This window comes from Psammomys obesus, unplaced genomic scaffold (genome assembly GCF_907164565.1).
Source record: "Psammomys obesus unplaced genomic scaffold, mPsaObe1.curated_primary_1811, whole genome shotgun sequence".
Classification (NCBI taxonomy): domain Eukaryota; kingdom Metazoa; phylum Chordata; class Mammalia; order Rodentia; family Muridae; genus Psammomys; species Psammomys obesus.
Window position 1 is genome coordinate 40,868,747 of NW_026593286.1, and position 21,914 is coordinate 40,890,660.

General features: G+C 43.6%; 1 protein-coding gene across 6 annotated transcripts in view; it reads right to left on the minus strand.

Annotated features, from left to right (window-relative positions):
- The window catches only part of Myo1b (myosin IB), a 158,385-nt gene that overhangs the window by 107,803 nt on the left and 28,668 nt on the right, over positions 1–21,914 (minus strand). For all 6 annotated transcript variants that reach the window (XM_055616442.1, XM_055616441.1, XM_055616440.1 and 3 more), the window contains 2 exons: positions 18,742–18,885; positions 1,676–1,791 (listed from right to left, as the gene is read on the minus strand). In XM_055616442.1, the coding sequence (XP_055472417.1) occupies positions 1,676–1,791; positions 18,742–18,876 (251 nt within the window). In that variant the 5' untranslated portion in view covers positions 18,877–18,885. The remainder of the gene's footprint in view (positions 1–1,675; positions 1,792–18,741; positions 18,886–21,914) is intronic.

The following is a 21,914-nucleotide window of genomic DNA, read 5'->3' on the forward strand; positions in this document are numbered from 1 at the left end:
CACAGCCCTGCACACTCCTCTAGGCCCCTCTGCAGGCATCAGTCCTAGTCCAGCATCAGCAATAGTATCTTAAGTCTACAAGCAGCAGTTTGTCACATACAAGCATCCTGTCACGGTTAACAACACTCTTTCCAAGTCACCACGAGCTACTTAATGCAACTGAACAGTAAGAATTCTGGAAAAGCACTCACATAGCCACAGAGGAGGGGCAGGAAATGTTTCTGCTCAGGCAAAACTAGAGGAGCCTGAGGCTCTCAGCTCATTACACAATTTGGCCCAAACAAAATCTTTCTTTTAACTCAACAGTGGACACAAGAATGTAAAGGGTGAACAGGTTCCTTTAGGTACAAATGAGTAGAACGTAACTAGAGAAATAAAAGGGTTTTAGTGTTGCTTACGATTTTGCTGAATTTGCCTTACTTTTTTTTTTCTTGCTTTTTCAGACCTTTTTTTAATGTGAGCAACTAAAAATCTAGTGATCCAAAATCTGTCGTCGATTCATCAAACATAAGAAAACTTCTCGTAAGTTTACTTCATAAGTATGTTCAGCAGTATCTCCGGCCAGGGCTGATTTGGGCGACTGAGAAATTGATGATGTCTAAAGAAAGTTTTTTGGTTGTCACAGTCATGGATAGGAGGGCGCTGCTGGTCACTGGGTGACAGGGATGACACTGTGCAGCCTACCGCAGTCTACAGATCACAGAACTCTGCTCACAAAGACGGTCTGAAGCCAAGAAGCTCAGCACTGAAGCAGAAGAACCAAAGCTAAACCGTACCTAACGTGGTATGCTAACCATTCCTAACTGTACAAAACAAAATACTAGTCGTGTAAGTGAGCAAAAACTCTCTAGTATCTCTTTGCCTCTCACCCTAAGAGCTTGGGAAGGACTATGTGCATCACCAGCCACGTTCTTCATGAAAACCAACTGGTGGCAAAGTCAGGAAAATGAATCAGCTTGTTCCACACACCTGCTGAGCAATGTCCTTGGAAGTTATGTATAAGAGTACTGTGGTCCTTTCACCCAAACACTAGTTAACTCAACACTTGAGATCTTTCTTGGCTCAAAAGATACAATGAAAATGTTAGCTGGGCTCTGGCTTTTTTGTTTCGGGTTGCTGGGGTTTTTTTTGTTTTTTTTTTTTTTTGTTTTTTTGTTTTTTTGTTTTTTTTTTTTTTTTTTTGTGCTGTTGTTCTGTTTGTTTCTTTGGTTGGTTGGTTGGTTGGTTGGTTGGTTGGTTGGTTGGTTGGTTGGTTGGTTGGTTGGTTTGGATTTTTTTCAAGACAGGGCTTCTCTGTGTAGCCCTGGCTGTCCTAGAACTTGCTCTGTAGACCAGGCTGGTCTTGAACTCACCTAGATGCCCCTGTCTCTGCCTCCTGTGGCTGGGAAGAAAGCGTGTACCCCCAGCCCCCAGCGGCAGGACTCTCATAAACAACACACATGCCTGTTTTACGTGCAAAGCTAATCAGCAGCCACTGCTGCTCAGACTCTGCAGCAGAAATCTTCTACCCAAAGTATTTGTCTTATTTTTAAGACATTAACTATTAACTTCAACATTCTTTTTAGCGATCTAAAAACCGGAAGAAGGAAAAAAAAATTGTCCAGTGATCCAAGGAGATAGCTGAACACATCTGTCAATTTTGCACTAAAGTAAAAAGTTTTCAAGCCATACTTACATGTGAGGGCTCAGCTCATAAAAATTTCTGTTTCTGTAATCTTCCACTTTCTCAGGCGAATAAATGGGCAAGGACCGGTAGGGGTTAACAGATATAACCACACTCCCAATGTATGTCTGTAAAAGAGAAGAAAAAAAGAAACAATATGCTAACATATTTGCATTTGAACATCTCAAACTTCATTGTGATATGGTTTCATCATTTTGAAAACAACACTTGTCCTACTGTTCCACCACAATCTTTTTTGTTTGTTTGTTACTTTTTTTTTTTTTTTTTTTTTGGAGACAGGCTTTTCCTGTGTAACCTTGGCTGTCCTGGAATTCACTCTGTAGACCAGGCTGGCCTTAAACTCACAGAGATCCACCTGCCTCTGCCTCCCTGAGTGCTGGGATTGGAGGCGTGTGACACCGCTGCCTGGCTATTCCACCACAATCTCAAACCTTCAACAACCCTGTACCTCTCTGAAGACAGGTGGCCAACAATGCACGTTCATTTTGCTCATAAATGAAAAGCACAAACTTGTACACTGAAAATATGCTTCAAGATAAATCCTGACATAACTTTATGACTCTGCACAAGAACTCACCAAGGCCCTATCATCCTTGCCAAAATCCCGTGACTACTGCTCACTGTGAGCCAGAGCCACGTTCTCTCTGGAGCTGCCCACAGCTAGTGCTTCAAAGCAACCACTGGGCATCGGGCACAGCCCACACAACTGCTCAGCCCGTGATCCTACCTAAGGTAAGGGCTTTTGAGGACTGCCCCTCTGAAGCCTGCCGTCTACATACGCAACTTAGCACAGAACCCACGGTTAGCCTTGGAAATACACAAACAGCAGTGTTTCATACTGTATAGAAAACGTGTCATTTCTGAGGGAACACACTACACGTTTAGTGTTGAATTTACATTTAGTGTTAAATCTGAATGTAGTTCCTGATCAATGCTGTATTTTAACAAACGCTCATGAACTCCAGGCTACAAACTAGAATCTCTTCCTTCGTACTTCAACTTTCCATCGCTGGCCTCGCCAGTAAGATTATGGTAGTCGGTTTATGCAATGCTTATTAGCACAGTATCACACGCAATGTCTACTTAAGGGTAAACTCATCTTGGGAGCTCTGGTTTTCCTTAGTTTCAACATCATAAAGACAGAAGGAAGATAAAAATGCCAACAAACTATACATGTGATAGAAACTTTGAAAAGGGAACCAGTGAGATGGCCCCACCATTAAAAGGGTTTACAATCAAGACATGAATTCTACCCATGGGACCCACATACATTGTGAAAGAAGAGAACTGACTCTTACAAGTTGTCCTCTGTCCTCCATATGTGCCCCACTACATGCCAATGTACATAACACACACACACAAATAACCTGTCATTTTGAAGAGACGTTTTAAAGGAGCGTAGAGACGGCCCAGCCAATAGCCTCACTTTTCTAATCAACAGTTAACATTTCTAGGACAAGTTCTCCAGTACTGGCACCCCTGAGAGGCGTGGAGATGAAAATCAAACAAAATAGAGGGCAAGGAAACAAGAGAAACATTCTGCAATGCTTTTATATGAGCCACAATGACGTTAATACAAAAAAAAACCCTTCCCAAGGTGGGCAACAAGTCATTTTCCGTACATTTAACCTGTATGAACATAATCTAATCAAAAGCAGAAAAGCTGTCACTCTTAGAGAAAACTGCATTTCCATACAGTGTGTTCCTGAATTCTGTCGTCAGGACCCAATTACACTGGCCTGACAGAGAATGACTACAGCTCCCTAGTCCCAATCAGACAAGATTTTATTAACACTCTGAATGCTCCTCACACCAGCGCTCTGTAGAACAGGTGAATGGAGATGTTTAAAATGGAAACAACAGCTTCTAACACACTATGGCTACACCACAGACACATAAACATGACCACTGGTCACGACATCAGCATTTATTGAGTAAATGAAGAGCTTTCCTTACTTGCATCTTTCTCCTTTTGTAAAAAATAAAAATAAAATTTAAGTATACAGATCTGTTGCCAGCAGAGAAGCCTGCTCTCAACTGAGTTGGCTCTTTCAAACCAAACTTCACAATGGTAAGCTGTGATAAAAATCTGCCGCTGTGGCATTCTTGCAGAGAGAACAAAATGCTGCCTCAGTTTCAACATCAACCCCTCCACCCCCCAGTGACAAGCAAGTTTCTTTTTATTGGTAACTTTCATGCATACTGAATTAGCTGTGCTGCTGCCCCCCAGCTGTGTCCCTGCCCCAGAACAGGACCGACCCACCGAGGTGGCTCAGTCTCTTTAACTGAGTGACTGGCTCACACCAGCTCAACTGTCAACAAAAACGTGCACGATACAGTCCATTACATTTGTGTTGACATGCGATACCAAATTCAACTATACACCGCGGCCACTACTTTATTAAGCCTTAGGTCACGTGCTGCCTTAAGCGATCTCCTTTCTCTTCAGCTTCCTGCCCTACTGTGGGAACTGCCTGCAAAAATGGGCAGAAAAGTTTCTTCCACCAGTACACATACCCACTTTGAAACATGGAGAGTGTTTCAAAGGGACGTGTTTATTTTCCCAGCCTCTGATTCTGGACTTGGTCTGATCAAAGAGACATTAACAAATGAGACTCAGGCAGAGATCTGAAAACCATGTGTGGACTGGGATGTGCCAATGCCCATACAGCTGTCCTGTGCTCTTGATGAGAAGGAGCCTGAGCTATTTAAATGGAGAAGTTAGACGGGGGTGGGAAAAGCCCTACAGCCCTGGGTCCTGCCCTACACCCTATCTATAGGCATATGAATGAGCCGTCCCAAACCACTGCTCCACGGAAGCCACCAGATACTTGGAGCCACAGGACTGATCCCAGGTAAGACCAGGAACATACACAAAGCTAAGTCAGCCTAAACTGCTTTTCCAGAGAGCTGTGAGCCAAGAAGATTGTCACTTAGCCATTAATTTCTGAAAATGGTTTGCTCGACCACACCAAGAACTGAGAACACCAACATCTCGGAACAATCCCGAAAAGGGCCCAAGCAGGACAAGGCACATTAACCTAAGCAGACATCAAAGCAACCATACTCCCCGTGTTACCAGACTCAGCAGGGTCAGAGCCTGGGTACCAACAAGCCAGTTAAACAAGCAAGCAACCGTGAAAAGCAGGAAAAGGAACCTTATGGGAAGAAGAAAGAAGTCCAGTGACAAAGGCATTCCTTCAAAGACACACCCATGCAGGCAAGCACCCAGGCGCAGTGTTCCTCTCTGGGGTCTTAACATGAGGGTATTGTTTAAATAGCAGACAGTCCCAGGCACAGAGCAGCCAAGTCCACACCATTGTTTGGGCTAGAGGATCTCTCCAGCAGAGTCGTCTGACAAGTTCTTAGCGCAGTGTGAAATCTCTTTCCTGGAGACAAGTTCCTCCTTTTGAAACCAAGCTTCAGCCTTCTCCCTGCATGAGATTCCTGGAGAAATTTCAATTTCTTGGGGACAATTGTTTTACTAGCCAAAGGGAAGCTGACACGTGTCTCTTTAGAATAACCTCATCCCTGCCAGGCTGGTCACATCCATTCTACTTCACCTCTGTGCCCTCGAGACTTGAACTCCTAAGAGGCTTGCCTTCTACCAGGATTTCTGTCCTTGCTTTGATGAAAGGATGGCTTTCATCCTTGAAGGTTCTATAGTCAAAGACTTAAAAATCCCGCTGGTTGCAGTAGGAAACATTAAATTTCCAGTCTTCCTTTGACACACACGATACAGTCCTGGAATCAGCTGACTGCCTGGGTGGGACTAACATTCATTCAACTCTGGTTTTAGGATGCCCATAGTATACTCAAGGAAATGCAGATTAAACCATTCTCAAAGATTAGAGGAATGATGGGGCAGTTTATTTCTACATCAATGAACATTTGGACTTAAACGTTTATCACTGGCATTTTGCTACTGCATCGTACTCTCAAAAGAAGAGGAAGTTCATTGCCAAGCAGAGACTTCCGCCATCATACAAGATGAGGTTGATCACTGACATATGTGGCCGACCTCCAACATCTATTTCAGGTGAAGGAAAGGGGGAAAAGAGAGGAAGGAGAGAGAAGGGAACAAGAGAGAACAAGTGAAGGGAGAAGAAGGAAGGGCCAGCCCTGTGTAAAAGGCACTCTCAATTAGCAGACTCCCCTTCACTTCTCCAGGGCAGATGTTTAAATCAAGAATGTGCAAACACTCCTCAGCCAAAACCATCTCCAGCTGCATGTCTGAAGTACCTCTCCTGCTCCAAACAGATGCCTTGAGAACAGCAAACACAACCTGACGGTTTCGTACCTGCAGTGAAACTGACCTCTTTTCTGGAGGACAGTCAGCCTAGCTGCCTTCCCTCTCCAGAGAAGAGCCCCTGCAGTCAGAGCTCATGACTCTGCCCCTGCAGTCAGAGCTTTGTTATCAATCCCGTGAGGACTCCTCACAGAGCTACTCCTCAGATACTATCTCACAGAGACCAGCTACAGCTTTTAAAAAGATTCCAGGTAAACTCTGGCATTATAGGCTTGAATAAACCTAGCTTAGGCATAGGGGTTGGAAGTCCTGACTCTACTGTTAGACAGTGGACAGTGGATAACTTCACAGAATTTACATTCCATAACGCATACTGTTTACAGAATGCTTATGTGCTTGCCGTGGGCTTGGTGCTTTGATACGTAATCTCATTTCATACTCAGATCTTCAGGGGGGAATTAGTGGTAGTCCCTCTGTGGACATGAGGAAACCAGGACAGGGAGAAGCTAAGAATGTGCCTAGCTTTACACAAAACTGAACGTCTATCAGAAAACCTGGAGCCACACTTCACCCAGCACTCCACAGAGACTGAGAGCAGTCTCATCACACTAGTGGGTGTGATGGAGAGCGTGAGAGCTCAGACACGGGCATCTCATCATCTCACCCCTTCGCCACATAGTGACTTTGGATCTCAGAACTGCTCTCGCACTGCGTGCTTTGAAACTCTGGTTCCTCCCTGCTGCCTTCCCCCTCTCCTCCCCTCCTCTCTTCTAACTCCTCCTCCTCCTTCCTCCCCTCCTCTCATCATCCTTTTTCCTGTCCTCCCTTCTTAGTTACAGGCTGCTCAGCTTTGCTGTAGAGCAACCCTTCTGGTTGAAGCCTCCTGACAGTGAAAAGGGAAGAATTCTAATGCAATGAACATCACTGTTGAGAAAGTTGCCAAGATAATTTTTTTTCTTTTTTTTTAAGATTTTTTTGAAATTTTACATACGTGTGTGTACACCTTGGGGTATGTGAGTGCACAACATGTGTGTCGGTGCCCTCAGAGGTCAGAGGATGTTGCCGGGTCCTCTGCAAGAGTATCAAGTACTCTTGGCCACTGAGTCTTCTCTCCAGCTCCATATATTTCCTCTTTTATACAGATATCAGGCTTTAAGATGTGAATACATATGGCTGTGGGGAGGGTCTCGTTACTCTCTGGATGTTTTCCGGGAATCTCACAAAAAACATTTGTCTACAGTGAGGCCATCCTACAGCCCCACATCCTCATCTTCCAGACTTTCATCTACTGAGCCCTGGTGGACGCCGCTCAGGGATCCTGTGCTCTCACTCAGCATCCTCGGACCTTCAAACCCACCAGAGTGGATCTGACTGCTCTAAAGCAGTGAAGCTGGAAAGCACATGTTCCCGCTCCCAAACCTCTTACTTTCCTCCTGAGAACCCTCTTTCTCTTGATGCTTGTGCTTAAAATCTACATTTTTCAATACGTTCTAACACTGCTGCATACTAGCTGGTCCTGAAATTCTCTTCCAGGTGAAGGCAAGAATCCTGGGTTTATATTAAGTGGAGATCTCCGAAATGAATCCTTCAGACAGCTGCAAAAAAACAACACGGAGCAGTACCCCTGTCCCCATAGGGGACACTAACTTATCGCTCCGCCTCTTTATTTTAGGAATGAATTTGAATTTTTTTTCTTTTGCATGCCTGTGGAAATCCTTAAAAATTCAACCCAGGCACATTAGAGTGTTGGCAAATAATATGCACTTAAGTACCTTTCTACTTAGCTATCAGCAACCCACATGACGTGGTCACAGATGCTTATCCAAATGGTCACAGGAGTGGAGTACAGTAACCTGGCCACTAGTCAGCACACATGTATTCAGGTGAGGAGCCAGGAACCAGCTGTCTCAGTCTCCACAGTCAACAGCTCTAACTGTGGGAGCCCTGGATTACATCTTCAGCATCTGTACAAGGAAGTACTCCTCTCCTGGGCAGAAGCCTCCCTCTAGACCATCCAGATGATACTGAGGTCTTATGCTACCAGCAATGAACAAAAGGAAGAAAGGGATCTTCAAGTTACAGGAAAAACTTTCATTGACAGAAAAAAATTAATCATCTCAACATAAGAGAAATATATCAGGAGAGTGTCAGTTAACAGACAATTTTTACTTATATATATGATTGTGGCTTCAGAGCCCGTTAGAGAAGATGTGGGAGCCCTTTGAGCTTAAGTCTCCATGCATGTGACTTCCACCTCTGAAGTAGGAACGGTTCAAAGTCAGGCTGGGCCAGGACTCAGGTAAGAGCGGCCCATCACAGGACGGCATAACCAAATTGATTCTGACTGCCAAATAAGCAAGCAACACATTTATTAAGGTCCAATTTTACTTAAAACATCACATGAAATATAAAATTCCCCCACACTCTATACATCCACGGCTTTCATAATATCGCTGAGATGAGTCTTCCACACAGAAAAACAAAGTTTCAAAGCTACTCCTTTAGGCACTGCCGTAGATAAGAGGATGTTAGATTAACAGTCTAAATTAGTGTCAGTAAACATGGATAGAGGAAGCTTCCTGTAAACTGCAAAGGGTCCAGGAAGGTCTGAAAAAAGGCAGAGATCAAGGCAGGTCTATAGGAGGAGGTTGACTTTAGAAAAGCAAAACCCAAGGAATGACATTTGAGATACTGGTTTTAGGTGGCAGTTAGCCCTCGCCCCTATCATCAGCTAAGTTAGCTGTCTCCTAACCAAAGCATGCACTACTAGGGTTTAAAACATGGCTCTGTTCACCCGAGTTCACAGCAGCATCATTCTAAATAGTCTAGACAGGGAAGCAACCCAAAGGAGCACTGACAGTAAACAGATAAATGAACTGTGGCATATTCATGCAAGGGTTCACACTGCAGCATAAAGGCACCTTTTGAGGACAGGGAATAGCATGGCTTCCCTCCAGACAAGCTACTCAACCAGTAATTAAGCCTAGGATCACATCCTTACCAGGGGAGGGCAGAGAAAGGGAAAGGAAGGATGGGAGAAAGGAGGAGGACTTAGAAGAAAGGAAAAAAAGGGGAGGGCAGCAGGGAAGAATGAGATGCAGAGTTTCAAGGCACGCAGTGCAAGAGCAGTTCTGAAATCCAAAGTCACCATGTGGCAAAGGGGTGAGATGATGAGATGCCCGTGTCTGAGCTCTCACGCTCTCCATCACACCCACTGGTGTGCTCTCAGTCTTATGGAGTGCTGGGTGAAGTGTGGCTCCAGGTTTTCGGATAGACGTTCATTTTTGTGTAAAGCTAGGCACATTCTTAGCTTCTCCCTGCCGTTTCCTCGTGTATATGGAGGGACTACCACTAATTCCTCCCTGAAGATCTGAGTATGAAATGAGATTACGAATCAAAGCACCAAGCTAATACAAGCATGACACCATAAAACAAGCTCTTAGAATCCTCAGAAACAAGAACCATTCACTTCACTGTGAGGAATCCCCTCTCCTCTCAGGTCCTGCATCCTGTGAATCTGATTGGAAGACATAAACTATTATGAATAACAGCACTATTAAATGAACATCTGTGAGACTTCCCCAATTCTCTTGAAGAGATTCTTTGTCTTTGGAGTTTTGTTAGGAGACAAAGTGTAATCTACCAAAAGCTTTGGTTGTTTTACCATTCGAAACTGTGCAAAATGGTATAAGCCAAAAATCTCCGCTCTTAAAAACATATTTCTGATATATATAGTACGTGTCTAAGTAAGTTGCATATTAACACATATACTATATATGTGTTGTTGAAATGAATTAGGTACACACACACACACACACACACCACTAATAATACCCTATTTTTATAAGAAACTAGAGGCACAGGCTGAAATAACATACCCAAGGTCTCACATCAGTGGTAGATTCACACCAAGGTCTTTGATGCTAGAATGGCTGTGAATTGTTCCCCACACAACCCAGTGTACAATGGCCCCATAAACACCTATCACAAAGCTACAGGAAAATCAGGACACAGCAAATTGGTTATGTGCCCAGACTGCTGCCCATCTTGCTTCTTCTAAGCTGCTTTCTCTTCCTACTCCCAGCAGCCAGTCAGCTTCAAAGACTCCCGAAAGCCTGCTTGCACATGGCCCTCATGATCCCTTATGACATCACCAAACCACATCTTGCTTGCTGTTCTTATTTTTCCAGTATTTCTCAGTTTGAAAAACAAACCCATGTCTGTCCAGTATTTTTTTATCTTTTTTATTTTATTTATTTATCTAGTGCCTTAGGTTCCTGGCCTCAGATCAGATGTCCACAAATAAACTCAGAGGCCCGCAGACTGTGGCTGCAGATGAGATCTAGGCCTGCTGGTCTAGCCTGAGACATTCCTACCCCACCATCATGGCAGAATCCTTCGTTCCTGGGCTGTCAGTCATTTCAGACTATAAATTAAAGAACTATATATGAGTTCCATGCCACACTTAAATACCAGCTAAAAATATCAGCCCAGGCTGCCTTTAATTAGAGCAGGGCAACACCCCACTGCCATATCATTGCTGAGACAAATTCTGAAAGGAGGTGGGATCTTCCAAATATATACTGTTCTCCAGACCCAACACAAGTCTTCTCTAGGGTACATGTGGCCCTGAGTTGTTAGGTTCTTTCCTTGCTACAAGTCCCGAAAATAGTATTATGTGGCTAACTGGAAACAGAAATACAGTAAAAATAAAATCTATACAGTGAAGACAAAAGCAAGGGGGAAGCAGGGAAGACAGAAGTGGAAGAGAGGAGGCTGGCTGGCTGGGATGTGTCCTCCAAATCTGCACACTGGAAGCTTTACCCAGCATGCAGTTGTCAGGTTGGGGGAAACTTTAAGGGGTGGGGCATCACCCTCAGAAGACACTGGTGTAGTTGTCACAGGATGCAACTTCCTGGAGAGGGCTGTACCAAGTGCCACCTATCCCCACTGTCCCAATGCCCCCCCGTCTCGCCACACGAGCGAGCATCTCTGCATCTGTACGTGTACACCTTTCCTTTGCTATTTCTCCACCATGCTGCGATGGTGCCAGGAGCCCTCACCAGAACAATCATGCTGTACTGTCTGAGCCACCAGCCACCACAACCACTTGTCAAATATCTCTTAGTCAAAAAACAAAAACAAAACAAACAAAACAGTATTCAGTTGCAGCCAAAGAAAATGGAAATCCATTTTTTAAAAAATCCCAAATACTAAAACATTAAAAAAAAGCCATGGTGGGCTTCCCAGTCCCAAAAACAGCCACACCACCTACAATCTATACACTCCCACTGTCAGTCACCAGACTCGGAACTCAGTGAGATAAATATGTCCATCCTATAGACGTAAGAACTCAGTTTCTGACAGTGGCACTGATGGTTGTGAGTGACTAAAATTTCAATTTTTGCTCTCTCTGCTCTAAGCCCATATCTTTCCCAGGATGACATGCTATAGCTCACCTTCCACCGATTCCAGGGCAGAGCTCAAAAAAGAAAATAACTTCTCTTTAAAAATTAGACTCAACATTAAAATTCATCTATTCTGTAGATAAAGGAGCAGATCCACGTGTAACTGCACTGGTCCCGCGTGTGCTCAGCCGAATGGCGGCGGCTGTTGTTGTTGTTGTTGTTGCTGCTGCTGCTGCTGCTGCTGCTGCTGCTGCTGCTCCTCCTCCTCCTCCTCCTCCTCCTCCTCTTCCTCCTTCTCCCCCTCCCCCCTCCTCCTCCACCTTGTTCTCATAAAGGAGAAGGACCATGAGGAGCCAATCACTTGTGGTCCCCTTAATATGACAGACAACACTCGTTCCTCGAGATCTTCTATGCTTGGTTTTATCTTGTTTTGTCTTGCTTTGTTTTGTTGGGGTGGCAGGGAGCCTGGGTTATCTTCTTGGTTGATGTCTCCTTGCTTTGATTTGAGGAACGTGTCATGGTAACCCACGACTTGAGAACCCAAGGTACCTGTCCCATGTGTGATAAGTCACTGTACCACTGTGCTCACTCAACACCCGGCAAGAGCACCTGCTATCACATCCATTATTCAGCTAGATCACTTTGAGACCGCCTTATTTCGAGACCTATGCAAATTTCAGTACCATATGCAACTACTTTGGAAACTAAACAGGCTTTCATAGCAGTGAAGCTATTTGATGTTCATGGAAGGTGAACAGAACTATCATTTGCACATGATCTCTGGCATTGGATTTCCAGTTATAAAATACAGCTCCATCTCATACCCTCTGTGAGACCATGGGATACACACTGAGCTTGCCTGAGCATGTTTTTTTCACATGTAAAATGAAAAATGTTACGGCACACACGACTCTATAAGAACTAAATGAACTAAAACAAAAAGGGCTTAAAGTCTTTAAAGAGTTGATGGATTTTTCCCAGGTCCCACAGACAAAAGTGGCAGAGCAGTCACCAGGTTCAGGTCTGTGCTCATCAAACCGCTTCCAACAGAGGCCTTTCCTTCTGATGTCCTCATGTCCTCCAACTCTAAGCCCAGGTGTGGCTTTGACCAGAGTATCTGAGTTAAATGATTATAAGTATTAAAAAAGTACCTCAAGAACAATATAGAACCTGCAACTTAAAATAACTAAGACTGGCACATTAATAGACAACTGTGCATCAATGCGAAAAGGCCTTTCCAGGTACCAATGGTTTTATGAAAGTTTGCACAGGTTAAAAAACTAACACATTATTATCAAAATTGACTGTCTTCATAAAGTGAGCAAGAGACGGAGAGGCCTCAGAGATCAGACACAACACTGACAGTCCACGGCTTTCTCTGGCCTTCAATGTTGTGGTGCCAACTCCCAAAGGTGCACACAGTCTGCTCTCCACCTACTCCAGGAGCCAACCACTGCCACACGCTTTATCCTAGGCCTTTCATGAGAACAGGTCTGGGTGGGTTTTCCTCCTAGGCATAGAGAGATGTAGCACTGAAGACTGCCTTTGTCCCACACAAACCTCCCTGGGCCTGGGATCTCAGAGGAAAGAGAACCTCATGTTTCCAACTCCAGAACAAAAAAGCATCCATCCTTAAACGATCAGTGCAGAAGACTCTGAACCAGTGCAGTAGCCAGAACTACTTCCAGCAGCCTGACACAGGAAAAATACAATTCCGTGTGACCTGTGCCTATGCTGCCTCAAATGTTTTTCAAAAGCATATCACCTTTTTAAATTTTTTTTAAACTGTCAAAGAGAAAACTTGAAATTATTAAAACCAAGAAGACAGGCAGTAAGAGTAATGTTAAGCTGGACTTTGAGTGCCAGGTCTGAACTCTACTAAGAAACGAAAGGTCCAAATTTCAGAATCTCATTCAGTACAGCCTGGAAATACCTGGGGGTATGTCACTCACATTAATAGTGAGCTGCTTGTATACACAGACAGTGAGAGTGTGAGAAACTACAGCTGTCTTATAACAAAAGGAGATGAATCATGTATGGCAAAAAGTAGATCCACACCGCACAGGCCATCCTGTGTATAAATGAAAACTGCCTGGGAAATTCCAAGACATGCAAATGAAAACCAGTGTCACTTTTGCAATATTCAAAACTAACCAAATATCCCATACTTTATAGTTACGTGTTACAGAAGTGTCTGAAAATATTCCATCCCTACCTCAAGAATTTCTGAAAACTGAGGCAATTTGTACTAGATTTTCAAGGCTGTCCTTTCACAAGTACAATTAGTTTAACATAAGGTCTTGAAACTGGGCTAGTTCAGACCTCTATATGTAGATGATCCCGACCTGACAATTCAGACAGAAAACAAACTAAATTTACTGCTGGGTACCAAAAATACTTCTGTCACCAGACAGACACCTTGGTTCCTTCTTTACTTTCCAAATCTGTCCTTCTCGTTCGTACCTAAATTACAGCTCTCCTGTTCCGGACAGAACCACAGTCCTGACCAGTCACCCTAAAAACAGAACCCCGCATCTGCCCTTTCCTCAATCACAATACAACAAACCCCATATGAAATCCGCCCCTGCCACAAGCTTGCCTGAGGGTGGGGGTGGGCTGCCGGAAAGGCTGACAAAGGGCAGAAAGGACACAGAACAGGAGAGCTTGGGAATGTTACAACTAGCATTTCCCAGCCACTGACCCCACACTGAGCCCGCGAGACTAAAAGGCATGGCCTACAGCTGGTCCCAGCTTGAACTACTCTCTGCCAAGAGAGAGGAACAACAGCAAGCAGCCTGACCCTGCAGGCCTCTAACACAGCAGTCCAAGTCTTCCCTCTATCTCCCACCACCTGATCTTCCCCTGTCTCCAAAGCCCTCGCTCATAAGGACAGCTGGACCAGTCCCAAACACTGATGCTACTGGGGCCACAGACATGAACGAGCATGTTGCTATTTAAATAAGTATGTTAACACACACACACACCCATGATACATGTGAAGAATGCATTTTACTCAGAGGGTTGCAAGGAGTATGTTGCATCAAAATAAGTCCACGTTACAGTTACTCTTGGTGCAAGATGCTGGTGAAACTTCACTATATTGTTAGACTTAATTCTGGTCCAGGTCCTCTTTTTGGCATCTAGCATCAGAAGTTCACTGCAAAGACGTCTGGGAAGCATCCCTTTGGGTGCACACGCAACGTAAAACTCGTGACAGATGCCTCCCATGGAACACATCTCTCATATGGCAGCAACTTCAACATGGCCACTCCATTACTTCTCAGCATCCATTGCTCTTTCAGTCTTCAGTGTTGACCTGTTTTTGGCTGGATATCCATCCCCTCATACACTGCAGAACTGGCTGGCTGAAGACCCAGAGAATGTGAGGGCTTGTGAAGCAGTTCACACCCTGAGCAGAGAGAGCTACCTCTCAGATCAGCATCCTCCGAACTTTTTATACGGGGGAGGGGGGCCGAAAGGGGAAAAGACAGTAAGATGAAAAAGAGTTTCCAATCCAGGACTGGAGCACACAGGACATTGCTCACACCTTGACCGCACAAGAGTATACAGGTCTAGGCCAAGTTCCTAGTCACTGCCCGCACTGTCAGTGCAGGGTCAACATGCTTCCAGGATGGGTCATCCCAGATGGCTGCCCGAGCAATAGAGCAATAGAGCAAAGCTATATGTGGACACAGCAGGCTTCAACAGCACCTTCTATTCTGAGAAAGCATTGAAAAATCAGCATGAAACACAAAACAGTACACTGTGTGCATTTTTTTGTTGTTGTTGTTTTGTTTGTTTGTTTTGTTTTGTTTTGTTTAACTTGGGCTAACACGCCAGGCCAAACAATTTTGCAGTAACCCATGAGGAAAGGCAAAGCAAGAATATTATCAAAATAAGAACCAGAACTAGGTTTCCTAGGGTGGCACACATGGCATTCAAGGCTGGGAACCATGATAACTGCACTTGCCACGCAGTTCCTGTATTTTTTTTGTTTTAATTACAAAAGCAATGTATGTTTAACTTAAGCACTACAAAGAAGATGCAAGAGTAATTCCTTCGTTTCCACAATACTCCAGCACAGCACGAGTTAAGAAGTTTTGCTCTATGTACATACTAACGCAGCATAGAGACACTCGTAAAGCCACTCCCACTTTAAGGATCATGCTACATGCGTTACTCGAGAACCTCCTTTTTTCCACTGGAAATAGAGACTGCTTTGTCAACCAACATGACATGTTTAAAGGCACAGAAGAAAGGCACATACATGGGAAAAGTAGCCATCAAGTATCATGGGAAGCAATGATTGATATCAACATCAAAGAGCTAAAGTCAATTTTCTACTTCTGTCATATAGCCAGAAAGGGCATTCCAGAAATAGTTTAGAAAATAAAATTATGTAGAGCCAAAACCCAGACATACCGTCTGCTAAAGATTCGTTTTGTTAAGGGGATTGTTTTATTTATTTATTTATGTATTTATTTATTTATTTTTATGTATTTATGTATGTATGTATTTATTTATTTATTTATTTATTTATTTGTTTATTTATGTGGCCACAACAAATCAGGTATTCAAATACACGTGATGCCCTTCTCTCCTATTTTCAATTCATCTGAAAGTGAATTGTGCTGCAGAGAGCCAAAGGGAAAAATGATCAGCACCATTAGATAGGGTCTAATTGATTCCTCCTGTCTGCATCTCAGAGACCACTGTTTAAAGGCCATCTTTCATGTGATATCAGACCACCTTTCATTCAATCAGACCATACTTTCAATTAGAGCTGCAGAATGGCCCGGCTTTCCCACCTGAAAGCTGTAGCTCAGCACTGGGAGGCCACACAGAAGCACTTCCCTGCTCTGTGCAGCCTTGAATGCCATTTCCATTTGGATCCCCATTTTAATCAAGGGGACGTCCTCAGAGCAGGATTCACAAGTCTCCCTGTACTGTGAAACCTCCATTGATGACTGTCTCATGGAGATGGTAATTAGTCGGTGTTACTCTGAGCTATACTGTGTGGAGCCAGTGGGATTTGGAGGTGGAGCCTCTCTGATCACTGGGCTGAGTCCACCCCTGTGCCTTGGGCTCCCACTTCCTCCCGGGAGGACACAGCAGCAGCATCTCTCAGCTAGGTGGGTCCTCAACTCTGAACCTGCTGGCCCTTTCCTCTTGGACTTCCTAGAATTACAAAAATAAACTTGTCTCATCTACCGGACACTATTTATTACAGAGGTCCAAAAGGACTATGAGAGTTGACTGCGTAGCAAGGAAAGCTTATATGTGACAAAAAAGTAAAAATAAAGCTTATAGTTTTTTTTTTCTATGAAAGTCAAAGCTTTTCTAGTTATTAACTATAGGTTCCTCCTTTTCTTTCTTTCCTCCCCACATTGAGAAAGAAATGGTGCACACCCCAATAATGTAGCACATTTTAATGCACAGAGCACTTTTTTTTTCTTTTATCTATTTTAGATAATTTATTTCTTTTTAAAAGGCCCATTTTCTTCCCCAATAGGGTTCACAGATGCATATTAGTAGCGAGTTCAATTTTTTTTTTTTACATAAAATACCCAAACCAGAATTTTAAAATAATTCTGTATTTAACATTTCAAAGCTGGAGGTGCTTTAATTTATCAGTTGAATTTTGAAGCCAAGATCTAGTAAGTTTTAACCATAAACCAGATGCTCTGTTAGGAACCATTTAGACAAAGATGACAGTGGGACACATCACGCCCTTGAGAGGCCAACTGGCCAGAGGAAAGACACATACCACCAGGCAAGTCCAATCAGATTCAACCACTGCTCAGTGTGAGTTTTTAAGAATGTGTCTAATTATGCGAAGAGTAAGAATAATTCTGGAAGGAGGAATATGCTTAGATGTACAACAGTGAAACAAATGAACTCACTGGGTAATAAAAACAGAGGTTGGAGGTGTGAACTTGTCACATTTGGTTGTAAAAAAAACCGGGCTGAACTAGGTTAAGAAAGCCAGAGCCTGGTGAGACTTGTGCATGAGTCTGCGTTTCATCCTTAAGACTAATCAGAAATTGTAAGCATAGGAGTGACACGACATAGTTTTCCCCTCTAGTAGGCAAGTCTGCATCTTTCTGGTAACATGGAACATGGGGAGCCAGTGTGCAGTTGAGAGGCAGAACCACATATTTTTAAAAAAGGAGCTCAGAGCTCAAAAGCAAGGTAAAAGTCTATTAACACTATCTCTGTCCAATCTATCCTATTTGCTCCCCATCTCCTCGCATAGAAAATCAATACCCCATTTCATTGGTTGAATTCACACCACACCTTTATGTCCACACATGCAACAGCTGAAAATAAATCTCTTTTTTTAACTGATGTTTTAAATATATTTAGAGAATTTAACACAGTAACACTGTGAAGCCCCTTTTAAGGAATCTTTAAAACATACATCTGTCTATAACGGATGTGTTTACACGCTTCATTTTCGTACATGCCGTTATACTTCCAGCAACCATGACAATTCCAAGTCTCCAGGGAACATATGCTCATCTAGTAATCTACTGCTGTCCCTTTATGGCAATTACCAATCTAAAGGGAACTTTTATTCATCTGTTCCAGTTGTTGTCTCGGAGGCTTACTGCCCCTGTGTGCTAACCTAGGCCTGGTCCAGGAAGCTTCTAGCTTTTGTACAAGCTAACCTAGGCCTGGAATGCTTTCAGTCTCTGAGACTTACTGCTTAAATAAAGTCACCCTTTCTTGTTCTTTCTGAGCTCACAGCTGGATGGTTCAACTCAGCTATTCTGGCTCAAACTCCTCTCCCAGCTGACTTATTCAAACTGGCTTCTCTCTTGGCCTCTGAATTGCTCTGCTTGGCCTCAAACTAACTCTAGCAATCTTTTCTAATCTTCTGGCTCCTTCTCATTCTCTGGCTCATTCTGTATTCACTGATGTCTAGCTTGTTCTCTCTTCAACCTCTCTCTGCGTATCAGGAAGGTTCCTGTCTTTTCTCATAGTTTACTGCCATCAGTGAATAACTGTGATAGTTCACTGCTATTGGTGACTAGCTTCTGAGTGATCAGAGTTTTCTAATCTTCTGAAGGCATCCAAGATGGCAATGGATCTATCTCAACACTCTGTCTGAACTGACATCCTCAGAGGGAGGAACTGAAACACCACACTTGTGTTAGTGTGACCCCAAACCACATGCAATACCTTGCGTACAGCTGATGTTTAAACACATTGGGAAACAGTAATCATCAGTGTGATGCCTATGCCAATTTAGCAAACACTCAGAACTCTCTGAAGATACAAAATAAATACCTCTGACGTGTAGGAGCAAAGAGCAAAGAAAGCAAGTGTAAGGTAGAAAAGCTAGCTCTGCCACAAAACCCAGAGTCTAAGAGCCGCACAAGCCTTCAGGCACTCACATAGATCTCATTGTGATCGAAGCGCTTCTTGAGGTTGTCGATGAACGTCTCCTCATTGAGAGGCTCTAAAAGAACCATATCTCCAACGCCAATCATATTGTCCAGAAGTGAGGATTTCACCTCCATTTTGGCCATGGTCTCCAGCTGGAAGAGAGAAGGAGTAGTCAGTTCAATGAGCAAAACTCTTTTGGATGACTTCTTTGTGTGACAGGAGAAATGACCTCTACCTGCCCGACAATTCAACTTGCTGAAGTTGCCATGATGCCAACCTACTGCCATACAAATCTTCTTCCCCATCCAACCTCCCAGGCAAAGTCCATCTACAGAAAGGGCCAACAGGAGGCCAAGGTCACTCTTGCTCTTATGTCATCTCCAGCACCAACCAAAACTGGCACAACTCCAGCAGAATCTCTTTCCAAATCTCCAAACCACCTCCTTCGCCAGCCCCTGCATAACAACGTCAGACTGGACCTTACACGAACTGGCTTCCTCTAAGACGACAAGCCTCAGCTTTCAAGATTAGATTATAGTACATTTTCCCAAGAAACTGTGTTTTAAAATTATGTCAGTAACACTTATTGCTCACCAAACCAAAGAGCTGTGCATTCAGCACTGAACTTATTCTTCACAATAACCCCACTAGAGATACTGTTAACTCCATGTTAATATGAGATTTCCTGGGCCGATGAGACGGCGGAGTCAGTGAAGGACTTGCCACAAAGCCTGCTTACTTGAGTTCAGTCCCCAGAGCCCACATGATGGAAGGAGAGAACCAACTCCTGTAATGTCTCCTCTGACTTATGTGCACATACACATCCACACCAAGCATACTGATTTTAAAACTTGTATGAGGAAACTGGGCCAGCAAGATGGCTCAGCAGGTAAAGGCGTTTGCCACCAACCCTGACAATCTGAGTTTGGTTCCCAGAACCTAAGAAGGAAAGAGATCTGGAAGTGTCATCTGATCTCCACCCCACACCTAACACATGCTCACGTCACGCAGACATACACGAAAGTAAGTGAATGTTTTTTTAAGTGAGAAGAAACATTGAAGCTCCACTTGCTGTGACTATTTGTAAGTGTTTTGTAAGTAGAAAAAACAAATCTTCTAGTAGGCCCGACACAGCACATGACTGTGACTCCAGCACTCAGGAGGCAGAAGCAGGCATATATCTGTGAGGCCAGCCTGGTCTACATGGTGAGTCCCAGGACAGCCAGAGCTACATAATAAAACCTTGTCTAAAAAGCAAACAAGCGAAAACAATCCCACTGGCACTTTGACACCGCAGCTATGGAAAGACGTTTCATCCCAGGCACTAGAAAGTAATTTACAAAGAGCACAACCCGCTGGTAAACAGAGGCTGCCAATCCAACGTAACCTGCCCACCAAGAGTAATCACCATATTCGGAATTTTCATCTTGACCAAGTGTCCTAACAGCAAAAGCAAGTTACTTCACAATGATGACCCAGGGACTACTTTTCTCTTGGCTCGGTGAGAAAGGCTGCCCTGAGGAAACAGCGCCCTTGTAACAGTGGCACTGGGCACCCAGTCCGTAAGGTGCGCCCACAGAGGAACACCAAATCAACAAGCTTCCAACCTCCATGCCAGCAAGAGGACTAAGTTCCTTCAAGTTTCCTAACAAAGCAAAGGGTTGGAGTTCTGTAAGTGCCCATGTTTGATAAAACCTTTCCATCATCGGATAAACTCACTGTGCCACTCCTACTAAGTGTCTCCAGGACAGAAGTGGAGTTAAAATGGCATCAAGGCACTAATACCACACAATACTTGAGAATATTATAATAAATATAGGCAAGCATGGCCCTCGAAGTAAGTGCAAAGTCCATTTGATTCTTTCCATGCGGAGTACCCTCATCACACGAGATTATACAGAGGTTTCTGTGCTTGCTTAAGTCTTAGCAATTTAAATAAATCCTCATATTCTAGTGTTAAGAGCCAAGAAGTCCCTTAGAGGCAAGAGAAACTCATCTTAAAGTTATAAAGAGAACCAGGAAAACCTAATGACTAAGTAATTCATTGTGTGTGTGTGTGTGTATGCAAAACAAAGCCCTGAAAAGCCAAAAAAGGGTCTAACCAAAACTTTCTTCAATACATATAAATCAAGTAAGTATTTAAGACTCAAAAGAAAAGAAACTAATTTTTTTACTAATATATGCTTTAGTTTCAGGGCAACCACCCCTGGAATAACTAACCACAGGCGCCTCTAAAACCCAAAACCACAGAACAAGAAATGGCTCCTGCACTGAGGTAGGAGAGGCTCCACTTCAGAACAGAACCAGCGCAAGTGGGGGGAGTATGCCATTTCTAGGGATAGAGCAGCAGCCAGGAGACATGGAAGGACTGGGCTCACCCAGCTCTGCCACAATAAATCAACGTTTAAATCAAAGTTCAAGTTCTCAGACTCATGTGGTGCCAAAAACACTCTGGGTTTGTAAATGCATTACATCTAATTTGGTAGGTGCAAGAGGAGAGATTAGGGATTAAGGGAGAAGTCAACCTGAGAAGGGTTACAAAAATAGTTACCGCAAACCAGCAGTTTGAAGGAGTGAGGCGGCCAATGGGAATTCTGCCCTGGGTGCACTTCTCCACATAGTCTATTTATAGACGTGGCTGGAAAGACAGCACTGCTGGCTGCAGGTGACAGTAACTAAGCCTGTCACGGTAACTAAGCCTGTGTCACCATCTCTGCAACCACACGCTTCAAAGAAGTGTAGTCATCCAGACTTGACACTATCCTAACTTCATAAGAGGGCATGGGTACAAATCAATTTGGAAAACTGACAAAAAGTGAAAATACAATTTTTATAAAATATAATGTGCCAATAAAACAAAACCAAACTGAAAAGTCATTATAAAATTGATTTAGTTATAAGGACAGTTTGTCTTTTCAGCATCTAGGTATTGGGGGGCATGACATCATGTGTTCCAACATTTAAGGTAAAAAGAGGACATAGGCCATGTGCGGGAGCACTTCTAACCTTCCTAAAATGAACTGCTTCCCACATTCTGATGCGTATATTAGAGCCACTACCTCTAGCACAGCCTGAATTCACTTTGAGATCTTAATAAAAATACCTGCTTTATTTGCTCTTCTGGAAAAAAAAAAAAAATTCTGACAGAGTTAAGACTAACCATGGTAACAAATTTCAGAAG